The 22,500-nt window shown below is 49.8% G+C and overlaps 11 protein-coding genes across 11 annotated transcripts; 3 read left to right on the top strand and 8 right to left on the bottom strand.

Annotated features, from left to right (window-relative positions):
• Positions 1-26: 26 nt before the first annotated feature.
• On the bottom strand, positions 27-945 carry BO85DRAFT_444268 (uncharacterized protein). Its single transcript, XM_025658973.1, has 2 exons — positions 806-945; positions 27-685 (listed from the first exon to the last, which is right to left on the bottom strand). Exon 2 carries the CDS (start codon positions 590-592, stop codon positions 233-235), a length of 360 nt encoding a protein of 119 aa, XP_025520855.1. The 5' UTR covers positions 593-685; positions 806-945; the 3' UTR covers positions 27-232.
• mpkC (mitogen-activated protein kinase mpkC) lies at positions 546-3,029 on the bottom strand. Its single transcript, XM_025657476.1, has 9 exons — positions 2,641-3,029; positions 2,538-2,585; positions 2,324-2,453; positions 2,226-2,269; positions 2,059-2,158; positions 1,652-2,008; positions 1,522-1,600; positions 1,268-1,451; positions 546-1,217 (listed from the first exon to the last, which is right to left on the bottom strand). The coding sequence occupies exons 1-9, from the start codon at positions 2,694-2,696 to the stop codon at positions 1,025-1,027; spliced, it is 1,191 nt and encodes a 396-aa protein (XP_025520854.1). The 5' UTR covers positions 2,697-3,029; the 3' UTR covers positions 546-1,024.
• An 842-nt stretch (positions 3,030-3,871) lies between these two features.
• BO85DRAFT_482797 (putative DEAD box helicase involved in nonsense mediated decay) lies at positions 3,872-7,405 on the bottom strand (the record flags this gene model as incomplete). Its single annotated transcript, XM_025663125.1, has 5 exons — positions 3,872-4,286; positions 4,349-4,442; positions 4,508-6,486; positions 6,602-6,960; positions 7,019-7,405. 5 exons carry the CDS (start codon positions 7,403-7,405, stop codon positions 3,872-3,874), a joined length of 3,234 nt encoding a protein of 1,077 aa, XP_025520853.1.
• Positions 7,406-8,679: 1,274 nt separating this feature from the next.
• On the top strand, positions 8,680-11,023 carry BO85DRAFT_13272 (WD40 repeat domain-containing protein). The gene is made up of 4 exons (XM_025654002.1): positions 8,680-8,901; positions 8,964-10,638; positions 10,706-10,953; positions 11,014-11,023. Exons 1-3 carry the CDS (start codon positions 8,862-8,864, stop codon positions 10,926-10,928), a joined length of 1,938 nt encoding a protein of 645 aa, XP_025520852.1. The 5' UTR covers positions 8,680-8,861; the 3' UTR covers positions 10,929-10,953; positions 11,014-11,023.
• BO85DRAFT_13265 (uncharacterized protein) lies at positions 11,007-11,338 on the bottom strand. Its single transcript, XM_025654001.1, has one exon. The coding sequence runs from the start codon at positions 11,242-11,244 to the stop codon at positions 11,059-11,061; it is 186 nt and encodes a 61-aa protein (XP_025520851.1). The 5' UTR covers positions 11,245-11,338; the 3' UTR covers positions 11,007-11,058.
• Positions 11,126-12,695, bottom strand: BO85DRAFT_444262 (uncharacterized protein). The gene has a single exon (XM_025658972.1). It carries the CDS (start codon positions 12,496-12,498, stop codon positions 11,434-11,436), a length of 1,065 nt encoding a protein of 354 aa, XP_025520850.1. The 5' UTR covers positions 12,499-12,695; the 3' UTR covers positions 11,126-11,433.
• A 207-nt stretch (positions 12,696-12,902) lies between these two features.
• Positions 12,903-14,448, top strand: BO85DRAFT_386684 (serine protein kinase). Its single transcript, XM_025656639.1, has 4 exons — positions 12,903-13,208; positions 13,292-13,605; positions 13,653-13,993; positions 14,051-14,448. The coding sequence occupies exons 1-4, from the start codon at positions 12,910-12,912 to the stop codon at positions 14,384-14,386; spliced, it is 1,290 nt and encodes a 429-aa protein (XP_025520849.1). The 5' UTR covers positions 12,903-12,909; the 3' UTR covers positions 14,387-14,448.
• A 135-nt stretch (positions 14,449-14,583) lies between these two features.
• BO85DRAFT_410327 (PRP38 family protein) lies at positions 14,584-15,892 on the top strand. The gene has a single exon (XM_025657475.1). It carries the CDS (start codon positions 14,716-14,718, stop codon positions 15,472-15,474), a length of 759 nt encoding a protein of 252 aa, XP_025520848.1. The 5' UTR covers positions 14,584-14,715; the 3' UTR covers positions 15,475-15,892.
• Positions 15,704-17,794, bottom strand: BO85DRAFT_13081 (heme-dependent oxidative N-demethylase family protein). The gene is made up of 3 exons (XM_025653987.1): positions 17,006-17,794; positions 16,473-16,938; positions 15,704-16,414 (listed from the first exon to the last, which is right to left on the bottom strand). Exons 1-3 carry the CDS (start codon positions 17,520-17,522, stop codon positions 15,934-15,936), a joined length of 1,464 nt encoding a protein of 487 aa, XP_025520847.1. The 5' UTR covers positions 17,523-17,794; the 3' UTR covers positions 15,704-15,933.
• A 507-nt stretch (positions 17,795-18,301) lies between these two features.
• Positions 18,302-18,866, bottom strand: BO85DRAFT_13159 (uncharacterized protein). Its single transcript, XM_025653991.1, has 2 exons — positions 18,593-18,866; positions 18,302-18,479 (listed from the first exon to the last, which is right to left on the bottom strand). Exons 1-2 carry the CDS (start codon positions 18,759-18,761, stop codon positions 18,364-18,366), a joined length of 285 nt encoding a protein of 94 aa, XP_025520846.1. The 5' UTR covers positions 18,762-18,866; the 3' UTR covers positions 18,302-18,363.
• Positions 18,867-20,173: 1,307 nt separating this feature from the next.
• Positions 20,174-21,806, bottom strand: BO85DRAFT_494426 (WSC domain-containing protein; the record flags this gene model as incomplete). Its single annotated transcript, XM_025663868.1, has 5 exons — positions 20,174-20,520; positions 20,582-21,109; positions 21,171-21,275; positions 21,361-21,632; positions 21,683-21,806. 5 exons carry the CDS (start codon positions 21,804-21,806, stop codon positions 20,503-20,505), a joined length of 1,047 nt encoding a protein of 348 aa, XP_025520845.1. The 3' UTR covers positions 20,174-20,502.
• Positions 21,807-22,500: the final 694 nt, after the last annotated feature.

Genomic DNA, 22,500 nt, shown 5'->3' with positions numbered 1-22,500 from the left:
GGTGGTGCTTTTGTAGTTCATACAGATTTAGTATAATCGTTTGTAGATTGTCATTGATCATAGGACTCGTCAAAGTAACAGGAGGTTACAACCGTGGCTTGCTAACACAGATCGCATTCAAAATGAGAAGAAAGGAGATAATGAAATGCGATAGAAGGAAAAAAAAAGGCAGAGAAAGAATCTGAGTATTAAAAAGACCCTCAAGCCTTGACCCAGTCAAGATGTGTCAAAACTAACAGGAAATAGAGATCCCCCGAATCAGCACGTCCTCCTGCAGAACCGGAGTCTGACAGGTCCCTAAGCCCGCAACATCAATGGTCTGACTGCATGTTGTATCGTTGAAAACCTGCACGGAACAATTCGAGCCACTTCCCATTGTCGCTGCTATGTAGCCCAAGGAACCGCCGTTGAGGATTGAATCGTGGCAGGACAATGTTCCGTTTCCAGAGAAAGATGTTTCTTCGCCGGTGCATTGCCGGTTTTGATATAGAGATATCTGCCAGGTGGTGTTTGACGCGAAAATTTGGTTCTGTGAGTGGGGGAAGGCGTGAACATGGAATAAGGTTGCCAAAGCGGGAAGTAGTATTTTCATTGTGTTTGGTCCGGCTTCGATAAAGGGTTATTCTCTGATAGTGTGGTGTTGTTTTGTGGGCACTAATGGTTGGGTGGGATGAAAGTGTTATGTCTGGCCTTCAGCGTAAGTGACTAGACTCGGGTCTCGAAGTCGGTGCGAAGGCGGGGAGGATCAAAGAAAGACGTTGGTAGGGAAAGGGTTATGGCCAATGGAGAAGATTGGGTCACTAACTTGCGCTGTTTAGTGGTGCCTGTGGTAGGCTTTAGGCAAGGGACGCATTAGAACTTTCCCCATTGCCGAATGACCGATCTTCAAAGCCTCATCTGACGAAAGGGTTTACAAAATAGACGCATCATGATGTCAGTGCCAGCAACCCTCGTGATGACAAACGGAACTAGTTCACCGAGCTTGCGGTTCCCGCTTCCTTTGTGAGCTTTAAACTGGCGCAGTCTAAATCTGGAGGTACTGCAAAATATCCTGGTCTAGAGTGTCCGCGGATTTGGTGACCATGCTTTGGGTTTGTATCTGGCCAAGCGGGTCAAGGACCTCGGGGCTGAGGCTCGGGTCGGGAGGCAAGAAAGGCTCCGTGATTGCTGGTTCTCCGGTAGGCCCAAGATCATGGAAGTCTACAACTTCAGTGTATCTGGCATCCTGGTCAGTTCGGGACCCGGCCAAGGATCGCAAGAGACTCACATCATGATTTTCCATTCATCGATTGAATGGGCTACTTCACTGAAAGACCAATCGAACTTTTGCTCAGCAACCGGCTCATCAGTGGGATCGTGATATACGCCCAAGTAGGGATGTTCCAAAGCTTTCGCAGCAGAGATCCGCTTGTCGGGATCAAATATGAGCATCTTTGCAAGGAGGTCAATAGCTGCGAACAAATCCTGTCAGCATACAAAAACCGTTCAAGCACTTGTAACATAGTGAAGGGGGGTAGGTACCGTCTTCATCAGAGTCTGGAAACAAAGTCGCCCAGGGGGCTGGCTGGCGCTTCGGCAGCGACTTCACAATATTAAGGGCCTAGATAATAAATCAACTTCCAGCTAAAGCAACAATTGTCTCAGCTCTTACGGCTTTTGTACAGATTCTCTCAATGACCTCATCAGGCGGGTTCCCCAGAGCATCCGTAATCAGATAGAATTGGTGGATATGATCCTTTCCTGGGAACAATGGCTTTCCGCGAAGCATCTCTGCGACAATGCAGCCAGCACTCCAGATGTCCACTTGCATTCCGTATTTTTGCCATGTAAGCATAATTTCTGGTGCCCTGTAATATCTAGTTGAGACATATCCGGTCATCTGAGGCTCCTGCAGTCGCGCAAGACCGAAATCACAGATCTTCAAGTCACAGTTCTCGTTGATCAGTATGTTACTCGGCTTGAGATCACGGTGTATCACGCCTGCGGAGTGGATGTATTTGAGGCCTCGCTGGGGTCGTTAGCAAGCTTCTGTCGACTGGAATGTTTCTGCAAGCGTACCAAAAGCTGATAGGTGAAATATTGAACAAATTTGCCGTCCAGAGGCTTCGAGGTAAGGAGGCGGTTGAGGTCAGTTCCCAAAAGGTCCGTCACCAGATAACTGCGTCCTATCGTCAGTACTTTTGTAATCAATCCCCTGAAATTTATCCATTTTAGCAACCACATACACGTCCTCTAGTGGCGAGATGAAAATGTCGCTTAGGCCAATGAGCTGTTGAAGGTCAGCAGTCGCATGGTATTAGGAATAAACTGCAGGGAGACAGACATTTTCATGACGCAGGTGTTTCAATAGCTTGACTTCGCGGTAGGTCCGTTTGGCGAGGGTGGCGTTGGAGAACGGCTTCATCATCTTCTTGATAGCTACAGGCTGGCGCGTAATCATGTCATAAGCCGAGCTAGTGTGGCCGCAACGTGGTTAGCTATTTTGATCCGTATATCCAGGTATGGCGACTACATGGTAAAAGAAAGTGAGCTCGTACCAAACAAGCCCGAAGGCACCAAGTCCAACAGGCTGCAAGTCGGAATATCTGAGCCGGAGATTAGTAGCTACGAATCGACCTTAACAGCGAAGTGATCACTTACCTGTTGGTGGTTTCGAATGTAGTCCCCAAAATCTGGGATCGCAAGAACTCAGCCATGTTGTCTGACTGAAGGGGGAATCGTGTGAAACAGAAAATGGGTCAAGGATGGTAGATAAAAGATGGTAGATGGTGGGTGGTAGTTAGTTGTACTGAGCACTACTGACTTAGTACTAGTACTATGTAGTAATAGTAGTAAGTCCGTAGTAGCAACTGTAGGTGGCAAAGCTAAAGTTGAAGACCCTGGTGATATATGTTTATCTTATTTAGAAATCAGGTAGGAGGAAGCATGCCAGCTGAGCAAAGGCAAGCCAGTTGCATCATGGACGGCCACTAGTGTTAAGGGAAGTTCCCGCTGTTCAGCTGTAGGGATTGTGGTGGTGGTGAATAATAAACGAGAAGGAAGAGGAGTACGGAGTACTAGTAGTAAGAGATACTCAAATTAACTATTAACTACTTTGATTACTGGGAGTACCACAGCGGTGCCTGGGCAGTGCCTGAAAGGCCCGTCACGGCTTGCGATTGGCGGGTTGTCGGACCAGCCACCAGCGCGCCGGGGCTTTTCCATTTCCAAGATTCCTTCCCTTTTCTTGCTGCCGGTAAATCCACCGTCGAACGACTCCAGCGTCACCGAGTCGAGTCCGTCTTTCCCTGAGCGGGTCGCCCATCTGTCCACTCCCCACGTTCCGGCCGTCTCCGAGTTTATCCTTCTCCCAGAGTCCCAAGGGGTTTTCCGAGCTTCCTCAGGAATCACTTCCACATCTTGCACTTCCGCTGGCCCACACCAACAATGCAGCGATGGTCTCGCTTGCAGGGTTGTTACACAAACGACCCCGCTTGGTCGCGTGTGCATTCCAGTATCATCTCTATCTGACTCGATCGGTAGAACCTACACGAGACATCGTGATTGCTCGAGACACGAAGAGCCAGGAAGAGTCGAGAAGGCGGAAGAATCCAACTGAGTAACTGGGAATGCGGGGGGGAAACGGGCGTGGTAGGAAAGTACTACTTGGGGACTAAACATCGTCTTTACTAGAAGGAACTATCGCCAGAGCCTCCGGGCCAATCAGAATACAGGAGCAAGCCTTGACATCATCGCCGACTTCCTTGATTGACTAAGAAAACTAAAATATCACACACCACGTAGCAGCCCTATCTACTTATTTTTGGTGCTGGGGCTCAGGAAACTCTAAGTTTTTCCAGCCCATGCCCTTGGATTTCCTTCCAGTGGGCCGTCAGATCTCCATGAGATTTTCTTCCGACAAGGGAACCGCGGTGTCGCGTTCCTGAGGGCTGCTTGCCACTTCCGTCTCGGAGAGAAGAAGATCTTCATCCTCCTCTGTTCCTGGTGTGGGCCGCGCTGCCGCGGCGGTCTCGGTAGCCTTCCTCAGCAAAAGCGCGTCGTGCTCCTTCGCACCTCCACTTGCAAACGCCTGGTAATGTCTGACCGCTTCGGGATAGGAACTCGGTCCCTCCAACGGGGCGGTGGAGCCCTGGGACTCATGATGGAGACGTAGATTATCAAGTTGTGAAGCCACCTCGCATGTGCAGTTGCAGGTATGGCTTATTACACAGGGTTGAGTGCAGACGTGCTTGCAAGCCATCCGTTTGTTGCAGATGTCATTGCACTCTACCTGTTCATGAGAAAAGCTGTGTTGTTGCGACTATGTTAGCTTCGTCCCGCTCCTTTAGACTAGAGTTATTGCGCCTACCTGTGGCATTTGATGGGACAGGGATGGCCGCAATCCAACGTTCCATCACAATGGCAATCACATCCGCCGTTTATCTTATTCCAGTCGGAAAGACCTGGGTGTCAGGTGTCAGCTTAACATTCAAAATGCACCATGATCTCAACGAAGGATTTCCCAAACCTTGTATAAAAGTGGTCCGCTTGTGTTTTACACATGTGACGGGCAGCTGTGTTCCCAGACGCCGTGGTGGTTTGTTGTTGGCCATCAATGTCAGTACATCTCGCCAGAGTTGATTCTGTTTTGCCAACGAATTCGCGTTGCCGAACATATAAAACCCGCGTCTTGCACGCGACAGTGCAACACAGACCCTATTTGCAATCGACAGGAAACCAATGTCATTCTCGCCGCTCCGAACGAGTGAAAGGATTACGATCTCGTTTTCTTCTCCCTGGTATGAGTCAACAGTTACCACCTTCATGTACTGGCCTTGAAGGTACGGATGGTGTCTCAAAACAGTCAAGAGCTTTTTCCTCTGGCCATTGTAGAAGGTCAGAATGGTTATATCTTTCACGGTGTTGCCATTCTGTACCAGGTAGACAACAAATTCTGCGATCATCTGGGCCTCCATGTCGTTGTATTTGGACGCAAGGCTATCTCTGCTCTCAGGCCAAGCATGAGTGAAAAAGTAGGAGCGAATGATCCCCATTCCTCTCACTCCAGGTCGTTTGCGTACTGACTCATGATCATTCAGTTCGCCGTATATAGGCTCCAAGAGTTGACGGATCTCTGGTGCCATTCTTCTTTGCCTGTTCAGCATGACGTACTTCATTCCGTTCTTGACCAGTCGCTCAAACATGGAGACTCCCAGATTGTAGGGCTCGCCCCCGAGCTCCTGAACAGTGCAGTGCCCTCGGAGCTGCTGGTGGTCACCCACGAGTATCATGTGCTGGAGTGAGTCAAAGCACGCAGCAACAATTGGCGCCTCAATAGCCTCGGCGGCTTCTTCGATCAAGACGATCTTCGGTCTGAGGCTGGAGATCAGCCCCCGGTATTTACTCAGACCCGTGGCTGTCATCCCGATCACTTTCGCCGTCCGAAGAACGTGGTAATCCCGTTCCCATTTTCCAATGAGGAGATTCTCACAATTCTTCGAATAGAGTAAAACCTGTCGCCGAAGACTCTCTGTCATCTTGGTCTTCAGTTGTTTTCGGAGGACATCATAGATTGCCCCCCGAGCCTCTTCTCTCACCTTCCACAGATCCTTCTGCTTCAGGTTTTCGATAGCAGAAGTCTCAGAGCACGAGATTTTGCAGCCACAAACGCCATCCTGAAGATTGATAAACTGTCCTTTGAGGATCTCGTAATCATCCTCTTCAATGCCCTGCTCGGCCTCCAATTCCTTTAGTTGTTCGTACTCGAGGTCTACCTCATCCTCCTCGAATCCGAAACTCTCTCTTTCATACCCCACTTCGAATAGTACCAATTTGTCACCTAGCCAGACTACCAGCGGGTCGGTATCTTCACTATCAGTGGGACGAGTCCAGCCTTCAGCACCTTTCTTTAAGTTGTCGAGCTGCGTCTCCGTCAAGAGGCCATACTCAATAAACAGAGAAGCAGGAAGGGGCGCGTTGGTATTTTCGGCGTTGAAAGGCTGCAAAATCTTGGCAATGGTTTGGGTCAGGACTGTCTGCTCCTTTCTGGCCGCTCCTAGCACGCTTCCATGTACCGTGACCGCGGCTTCATTTTGCCTGACACAGTAGAGAGTCCTTCGTTTTATCTCGGGGTCGTTGCTCCGTGAACCGACCCGGATATAGCTTGTTTCAAAGGTGCCGACGAGCCTCAGAAGTTGGTCCAACGCATGGTTTGTCTGGGAGGCTAGGATTATAGGAGAGTCCCCGTGCTTCAGGTTTGAAAGTAGGATCCTCAGCGCAATAACAGACACATAAGTCTTCCCTGTGCCAGGAGGGCCTTGTATGAGCGAGAGCCTCTTCGTAAGCATTTCGTGTAATGCTTGCCATTGTGTAGTATCCATGGCCTGGCTTGGTTCTCGAGGCCAACTTTTTAGGATGTCAACTCTGTGTCCCTCGGCAGCTTCTGCAGTCTCGCTGGCTACGGACTGTATGTCAAGGATAGGATCCTGTTTCACATAGTCCGGGGCTCTGACATTAGGATCAAGCAGGCAAATGTCTCAGAAAGAGGAAATCTATGTTATAAATCAGAATCTAATCATTGAAACGAAGGACTTTGTGCAACGTTGCAATAAGCTCTACTCACTTTTCTTGTTTCAACTTCTGGAGTGCTGCCATCGTGTGCCTCACAGACTCATAGTAGCCATCCTTGGCTTCTACCATGATCCATTCCTTCTGAGGGTCGAATTCAAAATCTTCGGGCCTAGCAAGGAAGATATCAATCTCCGGAGGATGCTTTTGAACGCCTTCAAGCGGCCTGGCAGCAACAATGGCAACGATGCACTTCTGCTGAAATGCGTCATCTGCTGGACTAAGCGCAACTATAGAGCCGCTGACAAGACGCTTAGAATATTCCCACGCGATAATTTTCTCCGCTCGGCGAGTGGAGAACCGGATCCTAATTCCTAGACCTCTTTGCGCGAATGTGATACCGGTGAAGTAAACCTGGAGCAATTTCATACTGTCAGTAAATCGAAGAAGATTCGCGTGTTATATCATTTACCTTATCATAGATGGACACAAGCTTGGACTCAGTCATCTGGGGGTCATCTCTGACGTATGCAACGGCGTCCCTGAGAGGAGCAATTGCATCTTCTCGAAGGAGCTCATAGTGTGCTTTGAGATACTCATCGGTCGAGTTCCAAGGACCCGTGATTTTATTTGGAGTCAATTCCACATACTCATTCTCTGCAGAACCAAAGTTGCCCAATATCTCATCTGACGATGGAATGTCCGGCTTCTTTAGCCATTCCTCAGCAAATTCAATAGATGGCTGGGCAAGGTACTCTCTGATGTCTTTATTGACCAGCAGATGGGTGTCCATATCTCGCTCTGGCAGCCGGGGATCTGAGTGAGGAATCCCGGGCCGATAGTAATCCCCTGAGTCCATATTGATGGGGTTTGAAGGGTTCAGAAATGTTTCAACGAGTAAATATCAAAGTCTTGGTTGTGCAAATGGCTATAGTGGAGAACTTAATATAGAAGGTAAAGAGATTGAAACCAGCAGAATAGTAAAGTGTTAGAGAGCTGCTTTGTATGGAAAGAAGGACTTGTGGAGAGATCTTGAAGCGATGAGGAACTGGAGGGGAAAGTGAGAAGTAGGAAGGAACATACTGTGTAATTTATACTGCAATTCCTACAGTATCTATAGTTTTCACTGTGTATACAGTACGTACGGTGCCTACTTATCTGCGCTTTACTTAGTATTCACTTGAATAACACTTGGCTGATACCACCTTTCAGATGCACTTCACTCGCTGCTTCAATCACCTTTTGCTTGTGCTCGGCTGCCACTTTCTTTAATTTCACAATTTAGCTATATCTAAGCATAAGCTGGGAGTAAAGTTAGGTTTTTAGGTGTGTCTAGTGATTGTAAAGTTTACGTGTGGCCGTGGTGTAACATTAGTCCATCTAGCTATAGGTTGAGGAAGTGTAGGTCCTTCTCTGTTTGCAGGCTGGGCTATCTTGTTAATCCGGCCACAGTAACTCCAGCAAGCAGAATTTCGTAGGGAAGACTTTATCTCCTTTCTACTTTCGTCAGCCCATTCATTCGGCTTCTACTGCGCGCGAAAGGAGAAGCATGGTATGTGAACTGTCATCTCGGGCATACGGTTATAAGGCAAACTTTTGGAAGCTCTGGAAATCCGCTGTTACTGTCACTATAAATAAGTTACGCACAAACCGGATTAGAGCTGATTTCTATGGGCATCTGGACTCTGATTGATACTACTACCTTTCATAACGATACCCCACTAGGAGTTGTAGTAGGATGATCCCGCTTTCCAACGCACCAATTTTCAAGATATTTGTGACATGTGCTCACATAGCGCTTATGCGAAGCAAAGCAAGAGATACATGCCACCAGCAATTGCATCACTTTGTGTCTGAAGAATCATTCCCCAAGTTCACCAGTGATGCTGGAGCCTTGATAGATGCACCAATCTGCGCTAACCGGATACAGGGTATTAATGCCTGAGGCATAAACAATACCGCGAAACGTGACCGAATCGGGGAAAGCCGTAAGCGGGCAGCAAAGGATTAACTTACCCCAGAACCCAGTGATAGCTCATGTCGTGCTCTGCATTGTTCTGTGAACCTCTTGTTCGGTGAAGGCATCCTCACGTGTGCGCGATTACATCCAGCACGATAACGTGTGCGAAGCCAAAATATGCACCCTTAGTCTGCGGGGTTGCTTTGCATTCATTGAAATTGTTGCGCCCTGCCTGCGAAAGGACCCCGATCTCCACCACGCGGTCACAGGAGAGTTGGTACACACGCCTCTCTATTCCCTGCAATATCCACTCACTTATCCAAATTGGCGAGAAGCCAAGTCGTCTTACAGAACAATGGCTTCGATCGAAGATGACGACGATCGCGACCTTGCAGGTAAGCTTTGTGACTTCCTTCGGTTCATCTGGGCAACACTGATAAGTTCTCCGCACACCCAGGCTCTCAAGACGGAAGTTCGGACAATGAAATGGAGGATACACTTCGGGATGCAGATGATGGAGGCAATGACAACGAACCTGATCCCGACGCGGACGCCGACCAAGATGCGGAAAGTCAGTCCAATGCTAGTCATGCATCCGAAAGCGCTGGGGTAGCGACGCAACCAAACGCGGATGTCGAAATGTCCAATACAACTGCTACGAATTCGGATTCTGATCCACGATCTGCTTTCCATCCGAGCGTGCGGGAAAAGTGCCTGACAGCGCCTACGTTCGACATAGTCCCAACTACGGCCGCCCCTCACAGTACTTCGATCAATGCGGTAACTGCGACCGCTGATATGAGATGGGTATTCAGCGGCGGCTCAGATGGATACGTTCGGAAGTTCAATTGGGTGGATTCTGTCAACAGCAAGCTGATGCTCACTGTGGCGCAAAGGCATCCTTTCGTCGACAGTGTCATCAAGGCGGGTGTACTGATGACGTACTGGGAAAACATGGACGGGAACACAATATCGCCAGTATACTCGCTGGCCAGCCATAGTGAAGGTCTATGGTTGTTGTCTGGCTTGGAGTCCGGTAGCATCCGACTGCAATCAGTCCGTCATGATGAAGGAAAAGAGATCGCTCTTCTGCAGCAGCATACTTCCGCAGTCTCTGTACTGAGCTTGACTTCAGATGAAAAGTCTCTACTATCTGGCAGCTGGGACAAGCGAGTATTTGATTGGGACCTTAACACAGGGCAGACCCGACGCGCATTCGGGTCTAGCGCCGGGCAGATTTCCGCTGTCGAGATACGGCCAGAATCCAGTCTGCCAGTTCCCAGAGACACAACCGAGATTCAACAAACAAATGGCACATACTCGTCCAATTATCAGGCTCCTGAGAATGGTAGCTTCAACTTCATGGATACGTCGAACGACGGTGAAAACGGCACTGGCTCAAACCCGCAGGCGGGCTCTCCGGCTGATTCACTCTTCGGCGGTGCCGACTCGCTATTCGGCGACGAGAACGGGAACGGAGGAGACGAGGCCGGCGCATCTGGAAATGCATTCGGCATTGACGAGGATGATGAGTTTGGTAAAGCCCTTACTAATGGAGTGCTGCCAGATGCCGACGCCCCTGGAGAACCGGAACCGAGTCAGAACGGCGTTGCAGAGGCTCCTGCTGCTCCGGCTCCGGATTCGGCCCCGGCCCCGGCAGGTGCTGAAGCTGCAAGTGCCAATAACAATGCCGTCACTCAACCCCCTAGTTCTGGCCAGGCGGAGATGCCTAATGGCTCCTCTCAGCCGATAGTCAATGGACTACCACATGCCGAAGAGCTGGAACCACCAAGCTACACTCAAGAGAGTGCTCTTCCTGCGCCAGCAGAAACAGGTGCTAATACGGATAATCTTTTCCTGGCTGCGTCCATTGATGGCACTATCCGAGTGTGGGATAGAAGAGAACCGGATGCCGTTGCTCGCATCACTTCTCAAAACTGCCCTCCTTGGTGCATGAATGCATGCTGGTCCCCAGACGGCAACTATATCTATGCAGGCCGTCGTAATGGAACTGTCGAGGAGTACAGCCTTCATAAGGGCCTTCGGAATGCTGAGCGGACCTTCAAATTCCCTCAGGGTAGTGGACCGGTCACGGCACTCAAGGCCATGCCTAACGGCAGACATATCGTTTGGTACGTATCTTCGTCGTCACTCAGGCTCTAATTTCATTGACGTGGCTGGCTGACCGTCACTTCATAGCGCATCGCATGACATTCTTCGATTGTACGACCTCAAACATGAACAAGTGACTCGTCACTCCACAGTGCCCTTCTTGATTATCCCAGGACATCGTACCGGAACTGTATCCCAGCTATACATTGACCAGGCGTGTCGCTTCATGGTCTCAACAAGTGGTAACAGAGGCTGGGAAGGTAATACGACGGAGGTCTTGCTAGGCTATGAGATTGGGGTGCCTGGTTAAAGGTCTGCCAGCTCCTTGCGGAAGAGTAAGTTTGCCATATCATCTGTGACCTTGAAAGTATGTGGGCACTAATGGTTGTGTTTAGGCGTCAGTTGCACCCTTTGGGTATGCAGTAGAACCGGAGTTCTTCTTAAACTCGAACATGAGATGAAAGCGATGACTCAGACATCGCCTCTGCCACGGAAAATGCATGAATGACTAATGTGAATGACATGAATGCAGTCGCTGATACTAGACAACCTGATTTCGATATACGATAGTATTTTGGCATAATACATGATTCATATACACATGACTGCATAAAGTATCGCCGCATGCCTCAGGGGCACACATAAATATGGACACGAAAACCACCAATGTTCCCGATATATATACCTCAACTCCCATGGGAACCTGGAATGCCAGTGACTCGCTTTCTTTTGAGCCATCAATACATTCACTTGAAATGAAGCCAACAAACGCCATAGAAACCAGCCAATTTACAAAAGCAAAGAAGAAAGAATATTCACAAATCATATCCATCGTGGACTGCATCATCAAGGTCGAGGCCTTCGCAGACCTCATGTTGCCCAACCCGCCAAGATCCGAATAGCGGATTATGGGCCCATTTGACATGACCATCGTCGTCCTGCTCAAAGTACACATAGCCTGGTTGCTCATCAGGATTGGACTCATCTTCGTTGGGCGACGTTACACCATCAGGCCCCGTGACCAGATTACTAAATCCCGGGATATCTGTGTTTGGAACATGGCCACGAGCTTCAATGTGGCCGTTTTCCACGCTGTTCACCGTAATCAGGTATACGGGAGGCAGAGCCGAGTCTCTCTCTGCTCTCAAGGGCATAGGCAGCCAGGCTTCATTGTTGAACGACTCGATTCTGTTCTTGTCATGTCGCAATGGCAGCGGTCGGGAGAGAAGCATAGCATCCAACTTGGCAGTGTCGAGCAACAAACCAGGCGTTTGCACATAGAGGACACTGTCATATTGCATAAACTGGATCTGTCCCAGCCGCAGCAGCTTTGTATCGGTAGGCTTGTAGCCTTCAGAAGTGGCTAGCGTCATATCAATGGGCAGAAGCCAGATACCATACTCCAGGCTTGCCGTTCTCAGCAAAGAAAGGGCCGTGGCGACCGGTTCGGTGAGCTCCTTAGTGGGCATCAGGTCCCACTCACGCGGATACATGAACAGCCTATCCTGAACTGCAGTACCATTGGTCGCTAAGTGCTTAAAGAATAGAATGGCGGAGCAGATGTCCGACGGATCGGGGGTGGAGAGCAGCTGGAGGTATGCAAAGTTGCCCGTTGTTGCTTGTGTGGAACCAGCATCATCCCTCTTGTGCTGTTTATCGGCGACACTATCGGAGAAAACCTCTTGCCCGGCCCCTTGGTATGCTCCCACCGGGATCGCCGCCGGGGGTGGTGGCGGAGGAGGCGGTCGGATGGCATGCTGAATGCTTCGGACAGACTGCTGTTGCAGGACATACCCCGAAAGGAAGAGCAGAAAAGTAAAGGTACAAATGACAGCTGTGGATATAATGACCGAGACCGTCGACGAAGTAAGAAGCACCATGACTGTCTGCGCGCCCCCCAAATTAATCGCTTAGTACGTACGTGTCTGTGTATACCCGTCGTACGTAGCCTGTGGAGACTGGATTGTAGGCAGCACTGTTTTGATATGCACTAGTAACTGCTTTGTAGAGCCCGGCCTATACAGCAAGTATACGAGGAGTAATTTTCAATTCGAACCGGATGAGAATTCCAGCGATCATGATATTTGATAGAAGCATGAGTTTCTAGTCTGACACAGGCAGATGATCATCACAAACATTCACGCCTGGCGGTGCCAAGGCCACACCATGTCTCAGCCTGTTGATTGTGGCCCGTTGGCCGTGCGACTATCGATAAGCTGCTTCTTGGCACTTTACTATGCATTCCATCATGACCCTCTAGATGATTAACATGTAGGAACAAATAACTTAATATGTGCGTGAGAATATCCTCATCATTCACAAGGATACATACAATTCCTTCGTTATCATCAACACCCTCCAGACTATCAAAACACACCTCCACCCCCTACTCAACCCTCCTCCAAACACCCGAACTACCCCATGAACCCCAATACTCCTCCCCCATTAACGCGGAGCCCCTCCACCGCTACACAACCGGCGGCTACCACCCAATAACACTCGGAAGCCTCCTCCATCAAGGAAGATACAAAATCCTACATAAATTAGGATGGGGCGGATACTCCACTGTCTGGGCTGCTAGAGATGAACAGTACATACATATCTCAGTTCCATTATCCTGACATTAAAAGTTACCTACTATCGAACAACCCGCTAATAGAGAATTGTGTTCAGAGAAGGGAGATATGTCGCTATTAAGATCTGCGTATCGAAGAACTATCATGGTAATAGAGGACATCGAGAGATGAATGTCTTGAAGAGTCTAGACGACACTCAACACGTCGTGCGCATGCTCGATCACTTCGATGTAGAGGGACCTAATGGGATACATCCCTGTTTGATTCTCGAGATGTTAGGTCCAAGTGTGTCTGATTTGGTGGAGAGGCGGTTTGCAGATGGGAGACTCCCTGGGAGTTTTGCTAAGGGTGTTGTGAGGCAGGCTTTGATGGGTCTGGATGCATTGCATCGTAGGGAGATTGCGCATGGAGGTCAATCTTTCTCTTCATATTTAACTCTTCTTGCTTACATTGTATAGACTTTCATATCCGGAATCTGGCCTTCACTATATCATCTGTGGCCAATATCTCCGAAGATGAATTCATCAATCTACTAGGAAAACCAGATGTCGGATACGTCCGCTACAATGATAGTGGAAGACTGGGGCATGGTATACCGGAGTATATTGTTAGATCTGCGGGTTTACACGCACGATCATGGCCTTTATCAGATACCATCAAGCTAGTCGACTTTGGTGAATCGTTCCCACGGAAAGATGCACCCAAGACACTCCACACTCCATTGGTAGTTCGGGCACCTGAAGTGATATTCAAAGATCGTCTGGATTATCGTGTGGATTTGTGGAGTCTAGGCTGTATGGTATGGGACAATCCTACCCACCAATAATTATTATGTCGTGACTGACTGGTATAACAGTTATTCGAGTTATTTGTCGGTCAACCCCCCTTTGACAGCTTCTTGATCACTCCCAAGATTCTCGTTGAGCAAATGCAAGAAATGGCGGGCGAAGCATTGCCTGACAGATGGGTACCTTTATGGGAGTCAATGCGTGGTGCGAATGCCACTGAAGCCGGGGGCCCTGGATTGCAAGAGTGGTTGGAGGAGATGTACTTTGATGGTGAGCGCAAAGAGGACTTGACGAGAGATGATATTGTGGAGCTGGGGAGGATTATTCGGAAGTTGCTACGCTTTGAGCCAGGTGCTCGTGCTTCGGTAGAGGAGATATTGAATGAGCCTTGGTTTGAAAATTGAGTTATCTATAACTATGATATACCTCTGGCATATAAATGCAATAAATTGAGGTAGATCCTCTCTGTCAATCGCATCTCCACTGTGATGTTATCGTAGTGAATAAGTATACAACCCACACCGCCCACCCACCCAAAGGCGGTACCACCAAACCAACCGGCAGAAAAACAATCCCATCCACCATCTCCACCACCGATAGATGATAGCTAGCTTTACCCCAGTCTACCTACATACCTATCCATTCATTCATTTACCTTCACATCCTCCCTACCCCCTCTCACCCCTCCCAACACACCGAAATAAAAGAAGAGAAAAGAAAAGAGAAAAGAACCATGACCTCCCACCGCGCCGACGCCAGCACCTTCCTCGACAACCGGGGCTACAGCGGCCCCCTAGTACGCGGCGTGAACCCAGCGACGCTCTTCGAAAAAGCCGTTCGGGACCGGATCACAGACTCCTACTACTGGAAAGAGCAATGTTTCGGGCTCAACGCCGCGACACTCTGCGACCGGGCCGTGGAACTGACCTGCATCGGGGGCGTATACGGCGTATCCGAAAAGCCATCGCCATTCCTCTGTCTCGCATTCAAGCTCCTCCAACTCAACCCAGAACGGGACATTATCCTTGAGTATTTGAATTTCAGCGATCCTGCGAACGACGACAACAATGATGAATCCTACGAGGAGGGTAACGGGGTAGTCAAAGCGCGCGGCGACTTCAAATACCTGCGCGCGCTCGCGGCGTTCTACGTCCGATTGACGTTCGAGCCGGTGGAGGTGTACAAGACGTTGGAACCGTTGCTGTTGGATTATCGGAAGTTGAAGAGACGGGTGCGCGATTCGTTTACGTTGACGTATATGGATCAGTTTGTGGATGAGTTGTTGACCAAGGAGAGAGTTTGTGGTACGAGTTTGTGGAAGTTGCCTGCTAGGCAGGTTTTGGAGGATTTGGATTTGTTGGAGGTTAGGGTTAGTCCGTTGCAGGATGAGTTGGAGGAGATGGAGAGGAGTGATCGGGAGGATGAGGATGAGGAGGATGGTGGTCGTGATGATGAGGGGAGTGAGGAGGGGGAGAGGCAGGGTGATGATTGAGATGTCCGGCTTGGTGTCTGTTGATATTTTTTTTGACCTCTTTTCTGGGCTATTGGCCCGAGTACGCTCACGGGATGCTGCATAAAAGCCTGGATCCCTGGGGCTGTCGGCTAGACGGTGTTCGGCTGATGGCTATCAGATCCGTGTGGTAGTCCACCGGTTGCGCCGTTCAGCGCCTACTTAGCTGCTGCTGTGCGGCCGTGCGGAAACCCGCTCCGGCGACACCTACGTTCGGTGAAACGATACGTGAAGCGACAGGCTACTGCTGCGGCTACGGATGTACGCGCCTGGTCAAACTTGGTCCTCGTGGGATACTATTGAGTAGATTGCTCAATTTTGGAATGCGCTGAGATAGCCTCCATTAAAACACAAAGCATGGCATAGTCGGCAATAGAAGGAATGAAACAGCCTCCCATATATGCAAATCCCATCCACCCATCTGGTTTACATACGTAAGGATTAGAATCCCTGCTGGCGATGCCATTTCTCCTGCCAACCCTGGTACCAAGGACTGTCATCCAAGGTTGACACCTGCCAATTCTTGGGGACTAGTCCCTTCTCTTCCTGCTCCTTGGCCCACTGTTCGAGCTTCGGGATTACAACGTGCTCCACGTGCCAGGTGCCTTTGTAATCCATCAAGTTCTTTTTACCCTCCTTCAGGATCTTAACCGTCAATGCAGGCACGCCTGGCTCGTCTTGGAATTCTGACACCGGGGTGAAAAGGGCCTTGAAGTTGAAAACAATGGCAGCGGAAAGAGGGAGACGACGGAGAGTCTGCCAGTCGACACGCAAGTGACAGTTGTCCAGCTGGAGGTTCGGGTCCTGGGAAAGGCGCAGTGTCTCGTGAGGGTCCCCTTTAGGCATGTACAAAGGCTGGCCGACCTCGAGTCCCCAAGATCCTCTCTGAATGGGCTTGTCGGCAGGCATCTTGGTAAAAAATCTAAGCATTTCCTATCAGATCATCCCTCTTGTCCATATCTATGGCCGAATGAACTTACCGATCCATTGAAAATTGCATCTTCTCTTTGTAGTCCGGAATGTCCTCGTGGATCTGATGTAGCTGAAGGCCAATCTTGGTTCCAACATTCCATCCCAAAGACGAACAGATGACGCCTGCGCGGAGGAAGTAGGATCCCGTCTTCTCATCGCGCATCATGATCCCAAAATCCTCTGGCACATTATTGATGAGAATCTCGAGGGGATGCTTGGACTTGATATCCTCTGTCGTTCCTAGGATCCGATTGTGCAGAATCTGGTTTTTTTCGACGGCAAAGTACTGCGGGTAGCGGGCACAGATAAACTGCAATACCATTTCCATGAGCTCCTTGCAAGCTAGTTCAGAGCCAGGAAGATAACCAAGCACGGAGCTACCATGTTTGGCGTACAACTCCTTGCGCTGTTTGACTCGCTCTTTGTAGGTTTTCTCGAGTTCGATCCACCAATCGGTCTCTAACTTCGTAAGGGCTATCGCGTTGCAAGTGGTTAGCTGGTGTTATTTGAGCAAACCAAGTATAAAAATGGAATGACGTACACATTGTCTGATGGTAGGACCACCGGAACGGGCGATAAGGTCGTGGCAACGCCTTGTCAATGTCGAACTCATAGTACGGCTCCGGCAAGGGCACACCACTGAGTTCAGCATAGTCAGGGAAATCACCCAGTGCCTTCACCTCTGCCACCGAAAATCCTGTTGGAGTATAGCTCTTGTCCGTGCATGTCTGGTAGTTCGAGGTCATAGGCAGTGGGTAGTTTGCAACTTCTTCCTTGTCGACACTTTCGCATGAAATTGCAATCTTGGACGAATCGAGGACATGACGACGTTGTGGTGGGAAGACGTTCACATAAGGTGCAGAAGACGGTCCAGAGAGTTCCTTCTCCTCAGTCGCTGCTGCCCATGGCTGCCACCCATGTTTAGAGAATCTGTTGTTGCGAAGGCAACCTAAGAGACCGCTACCCTGCAATATCCCGGTAACCAGGAAGAACCCAGCGAGTGAGAGCATGGCAAGGCCGACCAGCCATAGGTTACCCTGGTTGTTCAGTACGTCCATATTGGATACCTGCTGTCCCACAACGCCCAAAAAGACAATGAGACGAGAAGAGACCGTAGCCGCAGGGTTGTAGCGATCGGGACGCCGACAGAAACGCCAGAGGGAAACAAGAGCAAATATACCGCACCTGATAAAGTGGAGGCGTTACGTGAATGGAAGTCGGATGCGGTTCCCATAGCACTGACAGGCAGCCATACTAGGAAAGCTCAGCCTGCCCCAGAATTCTGGGGAAATCCCAGCTGATAAATCGGATATCCTGCTGCATAAAGGTGGCATCCCTCGACAGAATTTACTCTGTTTGGTGCGGCAATGCAGATAAAACAAAGATAAGGACAGTATCAGTCAGATACGACGCAGAAGCTTTGATAACCGACATGCTTCTCTTCCATGGCCAGCGGTCAACACGACACGATAACAGGCTCAGGCGCAGACTCATGACGGATCGGCGCAACCTTTCTAGCTGAGAGGCGCGGCTGATTCGCCAGCTCCCACTGCTCTTCCATTGGGACGATGCGCCGAGGGTTTTTAAGACGCGCCTATAGCAATGTCATGTCCCACCGTCGTCCATCTGGTGCGTACTCGAGATAACGTTGGGGACACAACGAGACCGAGCCAGAACACTACAAGGGATGAGTACATCCGCTGCAATGTAACCAACAACGTTTGGTTCGTCAGCCTGAATTATATGTACCACCTATATCTCTCCGCCCTGTGGTAATCATTAGGTATACAGATAACCGCCGGAAGCGAGTTCCTTGCACCAGGTGAGGGGGTAGGGGTTTGAGGGGGTCTGTGGCTTGCGACAGGATAGAAATAGGCCCACGACATCATGATGATCAGTCTAAGCAGGCAAGAGACGCAACAAACCGAGGAATAGCAGGATGCTGGGTCCAGCTGACGGAAGAGGGAAAGAGGCAGCGTTGAGAGGCGAGAGTTGGATTGCCTGGAATGGCAAAACTATCCCGCAGCGGGGTTAGTCATGTGCCGCCAGGTTGTTTCCCATACTTCCTGCTTGCATCTTGCATCACTTCACCACCGTGCAATGCATGGGATTCGTCGCGGCAACGCACCGGGCTTGACCTGTCTCTGCACAAATCCGAAACGGATCAGCCATGCCGGGATCCTGGCAAGTGACTCGACCGTGATTGGGGTTCTTCCCCGGAGTTGATATCTCGGGCTAGTATGTCGATAATCTTGCCCAGACTGCCACAAGAGATCTCCAAAGACGTTGCTCAACATAAGATGCCTCTGATTAAGCCTCTTTGGGAAGCTTGGCGGTTGTATTCCCGAGAAAAGGACATAGTCTGGCAGTGTTGTGCAGATATTGGTCCATACTTGTCCGACCCTCACACACAGTCGGCAAAGATCTATCAATTTTGAGCAGCTGAGATCCAAGATTGATTACCTGTGGCAGTTTTTCTGGCTAGGTCATTGTCTGCAGATAGCTACATGCCGGGATGGGAAAGCATTATCAGAAGAGCACGCCCTAGATATATCAGACCTGTCGTGAAACCAGGCAAAGTTAATCACAGTCCCTCCTCATACAAAACCAATATTACAAGAACCACCGACAAAACTCACATCCAGACGTCCATGACCACAGATTCATTTCACAGATTCATTATTCATTTACACACGCACAACTCATCGGTAAAAAAAAGCACACGAAGCACGCCCCATCCCTGTCTACGTATTCAAGAACCAGCAACTAGCTATCTCCACGCAAACCCCAAACTCGAAACAACTACTAGGTGGCAAAACTTCATTGGCAATGCAGGTACCCGGACAGCATAAGTAGATAGTTCCAGGCCGTGGGTCCGTACATACAGATAGACTAAGGGTAGTTAGGTAGGTTGATCGTGGAAAGTGGCAAAAACGACGTGTGGCTTAGGCAGACTTGATTGGCACTGGAATAGATCTCGAACTGGGCGCGGGAGCGGGTAATCCGTGCGTCGTAAGGTTTAGCTGTCACTTTATGTTCTGGGCCCGGAGCGACTTGGAAAGAACCGGTGAGAAACCGGTTTGTTAGAGGTGCGATTGACGGGCTGGGCTGGGCTGGGGTTTGGGTCTGGGGCCCGCTACGATGGGGTTGAGGGACCATGGATAGATAGATCATAGAACCTTGTGGAAGTGGCATGGGACAGGTAGAGGGAATGGTATGTATGGAAACAGATCGATGCCTTTAGTATTCGGTCCGGTATTAAGCCCATTGCAATACATCATTAGTATAGATGCACGGCATCTTTCGCTATCAGAACAACTTCGATCCATCGTGGTAAGATTACAGGTTGAACCCAATGATAGCGACATGTCTCACACCGACTAATCTTTCAATGCATTCATGCGAATCTCAAATGACGCTCCATGTAACCCTGACACTTGTAATAATAGAAAAACAGACAATGGAAATGGAAATGAAAATGAAACAGAAAAACAGGGGCTAGATGACAAAGAGGTTCGAAGTAGGAAAACAAGAGCGAGGGGAAGGATTCTGGTTAATCCATTAGAGTATGTACTTCAGCTTGTAGCACAGGTCCCTGTGCTTCGATATACACGGAGGTCGACAATATCAGGGGAAAGAATCGATGGAATCTGAGAAGAGCCGCGCCTGATGACGTGGTTTTGCGTAGTAAGTTTTGTTGTAGTCGCCAGGCGGCTATGTTTTTCCGCCTCCGAAAGGCGAATGAGGGTCCGTTTTAAATGCTTTTTAGCTTCCCCGCCCCTCTACCCAACGCACCACCGTGAGGATGCATGACGCGTAGACATCGTGATGATCGAAACACCGGAGGTGGGGGTTTTTCTCGGAGGGGTGGGGCTGTCGAGTCCATCGTCTCTCCTGTAGTCGAATGAAAAGGAAGTCAAGGATTATGTGACAAATGGGTATCATAACACCGCTGTTTTCGCCGAAACACGCAAATCGAAATACATAGGAGATGTAAATGCAAAACACGAAGAGATAGGGTTCTGCGACACCCAACCGTTAATCGGGGTTTGTGAGCTGCGTCACGTGTTAGCGTTCCAATATCAGACATCACGATAGGGAAAACATGGGGACTGACCCGCAACACAGGCCGAGAATAATCTTCATTATCCTGGAGTGAGACATCGCTATCTCGGCGGCCATTCGCGTAGAGAACGGTATCGGTTTTCATGCGGTTGTCCGTAAACGTCGGCAAGCGGCTGGCAGCGGACCCGGCAGACAAGGTATGACTATGATTGTCGGAAAACATGCCCTTCATAAAACTCATCTGTGAGCCTTTGCTTTGTCTTCCATCCAGCAGGATGGACTGTACACTTGGATCTGGGCTGTTCGACCGCGATTTGCGTTTCGCGAAGAACAACACGAATATCAAGGCTAGGATGGCGAGGGCACCACCGACAGAGCCTACCACAACACCAGCGATGGTTCCTGAGCTCATACCAGAGTTGTCGCTACTCTTTGCGGATGAAAGGTTGTCCGCTGCAGACGTTGAAGTTGCTTTTGTGGCAGCGGGAATTGTGACCGTTTTGACCACCCCAGAGTCGGTTGTGACTGCAACAGATTCTCCCGTCGTCGTAGCAGCAGTAGTTTCAGATGATGAAGAAGTCTGGAAAACGTCAGTCCTGTTCAATATCATAAGCATTGAGACCTGGCAGGTCATTGCGCACTTCAGCGACCGAAGCAGCTATGGCACAGTTGATAGCAACACTGTCAACAGACTCGTTCGCTGTGCAAGGCAACGGACCATACGGGAAACGTTCAGCCATGGAAGGCTAGCATGCCTGGCGAGTCGAGACATCGGCAGTGCGCAAATCACGACCCAAAGACTCCGAACGAGTAGGAAAGGGCTCTACTGACCGAGGTTGACGATGTCGATGTCGTAGAGACGGTTGCTGTTCCGGACGGCTGATGTCCAACGATCTCAACGTAACCGTAAAGGCCCTTTGAAGTACTTCCACAGCTATCATCGGGGTAACCAGGACAATCCTGGCTACACTGCGAAGTGTTCACGTTGGTCGCTTCATTGGGAACAATGTTCGAGCACCAGCAGTCGTATCCCTGAAGAATACCAAACGCATAGTTGCTGCAGTGGTCCTCGCAAAGACCATTGGACTGGTAGGTACTTTCGTCTGCATGAGGTTAGTGACCGGATCATGACAACGCCACGAATAACACATACTTGCTGCTTGCGAGGAGCCTGTATTTACCGAAGAACAGTAGGTGAGAGAGGATGCGACCGACACAGGCCAAGCAAGCAAGGCAATCACACCAAGCAATGGTGGAAGAAGGAAGTCGGCCCGCATGGCGAAAATTCCGACCGTATTCGTTGACGAGCTCCTGGCGTTTCAACGATTGTGTGCGAGCGAACGGTGATTATAAGGTGGCTGTGATGCCGAATTCAATTGGTCCACGCTCCCACTTTATGGAGGTGTCTTGATAGATGGCCGAGCTCCCACCCGACAGTTTGAAGACTTTTTCGAGTGTATCAGAATGGCGAATATCCAGAACGCTGCTATGGCCCGCCAGTCGAACAATTGATCCGTCAGGCCCGTGCCCGAAGCGAGTACTATAACGACAGGAGATTCGGGTAGACGTCCCGCAGGTGAAGGTAGACCGAAGATAGCTGATGCCGATCAGCCACGGACCTCCCAGATAACTCTTCGCAAGCTCGACTCCGAATCAGTACGTACCAGATATCAGATGGACGGCTTTAGAGTCGTATTAGGAACGATGAAAAAATGAATCGGTTCAATAAAGGGGCGTTTTCAACTGCGAGGGAACGCCGAACCAGACATTGGTGGGAATACGGGATCAACACAGTGCCGATAGGATTAGAAGGTAATCGGCATCATCCCCTCCAACCAAGACCAGGGGAGGAGTGTAAATGGCGAGAACGAGGGGTGGTGTTGCGTTCAGGGCGCAGGTGAAGGAGAAGTGGAAAGGGGGGGATTATGGTAGAAGAGAGGTAATAGAGAAAGAGAGACACAATTGAGGTTG

This window comes from Aspergillus piperis (assembly GCF_003184755.1).
Source record: "Aspergillus piperis CBS 112811 unplaced genomic scaffold BO85scaffold_1, whole genome shotgun sequence".
NCBI classification, from domain to species: domain Eukaryota; kingdom Fungi; phylum Ascomycota; class Eurotiomycetes; order Eurotiales; family Aspergillaceae; genus Aspergillus; species Aspergillus piperis.
Note: the sequence above shows the minus strand (reverse complement) of the source record. Positions and strands in the feature narration are given on the sequence as shown.

Excerpts from the sequence above, each read along its gene's own strand:
- BO85DRAFT_13159 (XM_025653991.1), bottom strand. The coding sequence starts at position 18,761 with ATGTTGAGCAACGTCTTTGGAGATCTCTTGTGGCAGTCTGGGCAAGAT. Across the intron at positions 18,480-18,592 it reads GCAGAGACAGGTCAAGCCCG|TTTTGCCATTCCAGGCAATC; the intron begins GTGCGTTGCCGC and ends GCTGCGGGATAG.
- BO85DRAFT_444268 (XM_025658973.1), bottom strand. The coding sequence starts at position 592 with ATGAAAATACTACTTCCCGCTTTGGCAACCTTATTCCATGTTCACGCC.
- BO85DRAFT_13081 (XM_025653987.1), bottom strand. The coding sequence starts at position 17,522 with ATGGACGTACTGAACAACCAGGGTAACCTATGGCTGGTCGGCCTTGCC. Across the intron at positions 16,939-17,005 it reads GTCCTACCATCAGACAATGT|CCCTTACGAAGTTAGAGACC; the intron begins GTACGTCATTCC and ends GCAACGCGATAG. Across the intron at positions 16,415-16,472 it reads ATGCAATTTTCAATGGATCG|ATTTTTTACCAAGATGCCTG; the intron begins GTAAGTTCATTC and ends GGAAATGCTTAG.
- mpkC (XM_025657476.1), bottom strand. The coding sequence starts at position 2,696 with ATGGCTGAGTTCTTGCGATCCCAGATTTTGGGGACTACATTCGAAACC. Across the intron at positions 2,159-2,225 it reads ATCTCGCCACTAGAGGACGT|TTATCTGGTGACGGACCTTT; the intron begins GTATGTGGTTGC and ends GATAGGACGCAG. Across the intron at positions 1,452-1,521 it reads TCCAGACTCTGATGAAGACG|CTATTGACCTCCTTGCAAAG; the intron begins GTACCTACCCCC and ends ATTTGTTCGCAG.
- BO85DRAFT_386684 (XM_025656639.1), top strand. The coding sequence starts at position 12,910 with ATGTGCGTGAGAATATCCTCATCATTCACAAGGATACATACAATTCCT. Across the intron at positions 13,209-13,291 it reads TGGGCTGCTAGAGATGAACA|AGAAGGGAGATATGTCGCTA; the intron begins GTACATACATAT and ends AATTGTGTTCAG. Across the intron at positions 13,994-14,050 it reads TGTGGAGTCTAGGCTGTATG|TTATTCGAGTTATTTGTCGG; the intron begins GTATGGGACAAT and ends CTGGTATAACAG.
- BO85DRAFT_444262 (XM_025658972.1), bottom strand. The coding sequence starts at position 12,498 with ATGGTGCTTCTTACTTCGTCGACGGTCTCGGTCATTATATCCACAGCT.
- BO85DRAFT_13265 (XM_025654001.1), bottom strand. The coding sequence starts at position 11,244 with ATGCGGCGATACTTTATGCAGTCATGTGTATATGAATCATGTATTATG.
- BO85DRAFT_13272 (XM_025654002.1), top strand. The coding sequence starts at position 8,862 with ATGGCTTCGATCGAAGATGACGACGATCGCGACCTTGCAG. Across the intron at positions 8,902-8,963 it reads CGACGATCGCGACCTTGCAG|GCTCTCAAGACGGAAGTTCG; the intron begins GTAAGCTTTGTG and ends CCGCACACCCAG. Across the intron at positions 10,639-10,705 it reads AACGGCAGACATATCGTTTG|CGCATCGCATGACATTCTTC; the intron begins GTACGTATCTTC and ends GTCACTTCATAG.
- BO85DRAFT_410327 (XM_025657475.1), top strand. The coding sequence starts at position 14,716 with ATGACCTCCCACCGCGCCGACGCCAGCACCTTCCTCGACAACCGGGGC.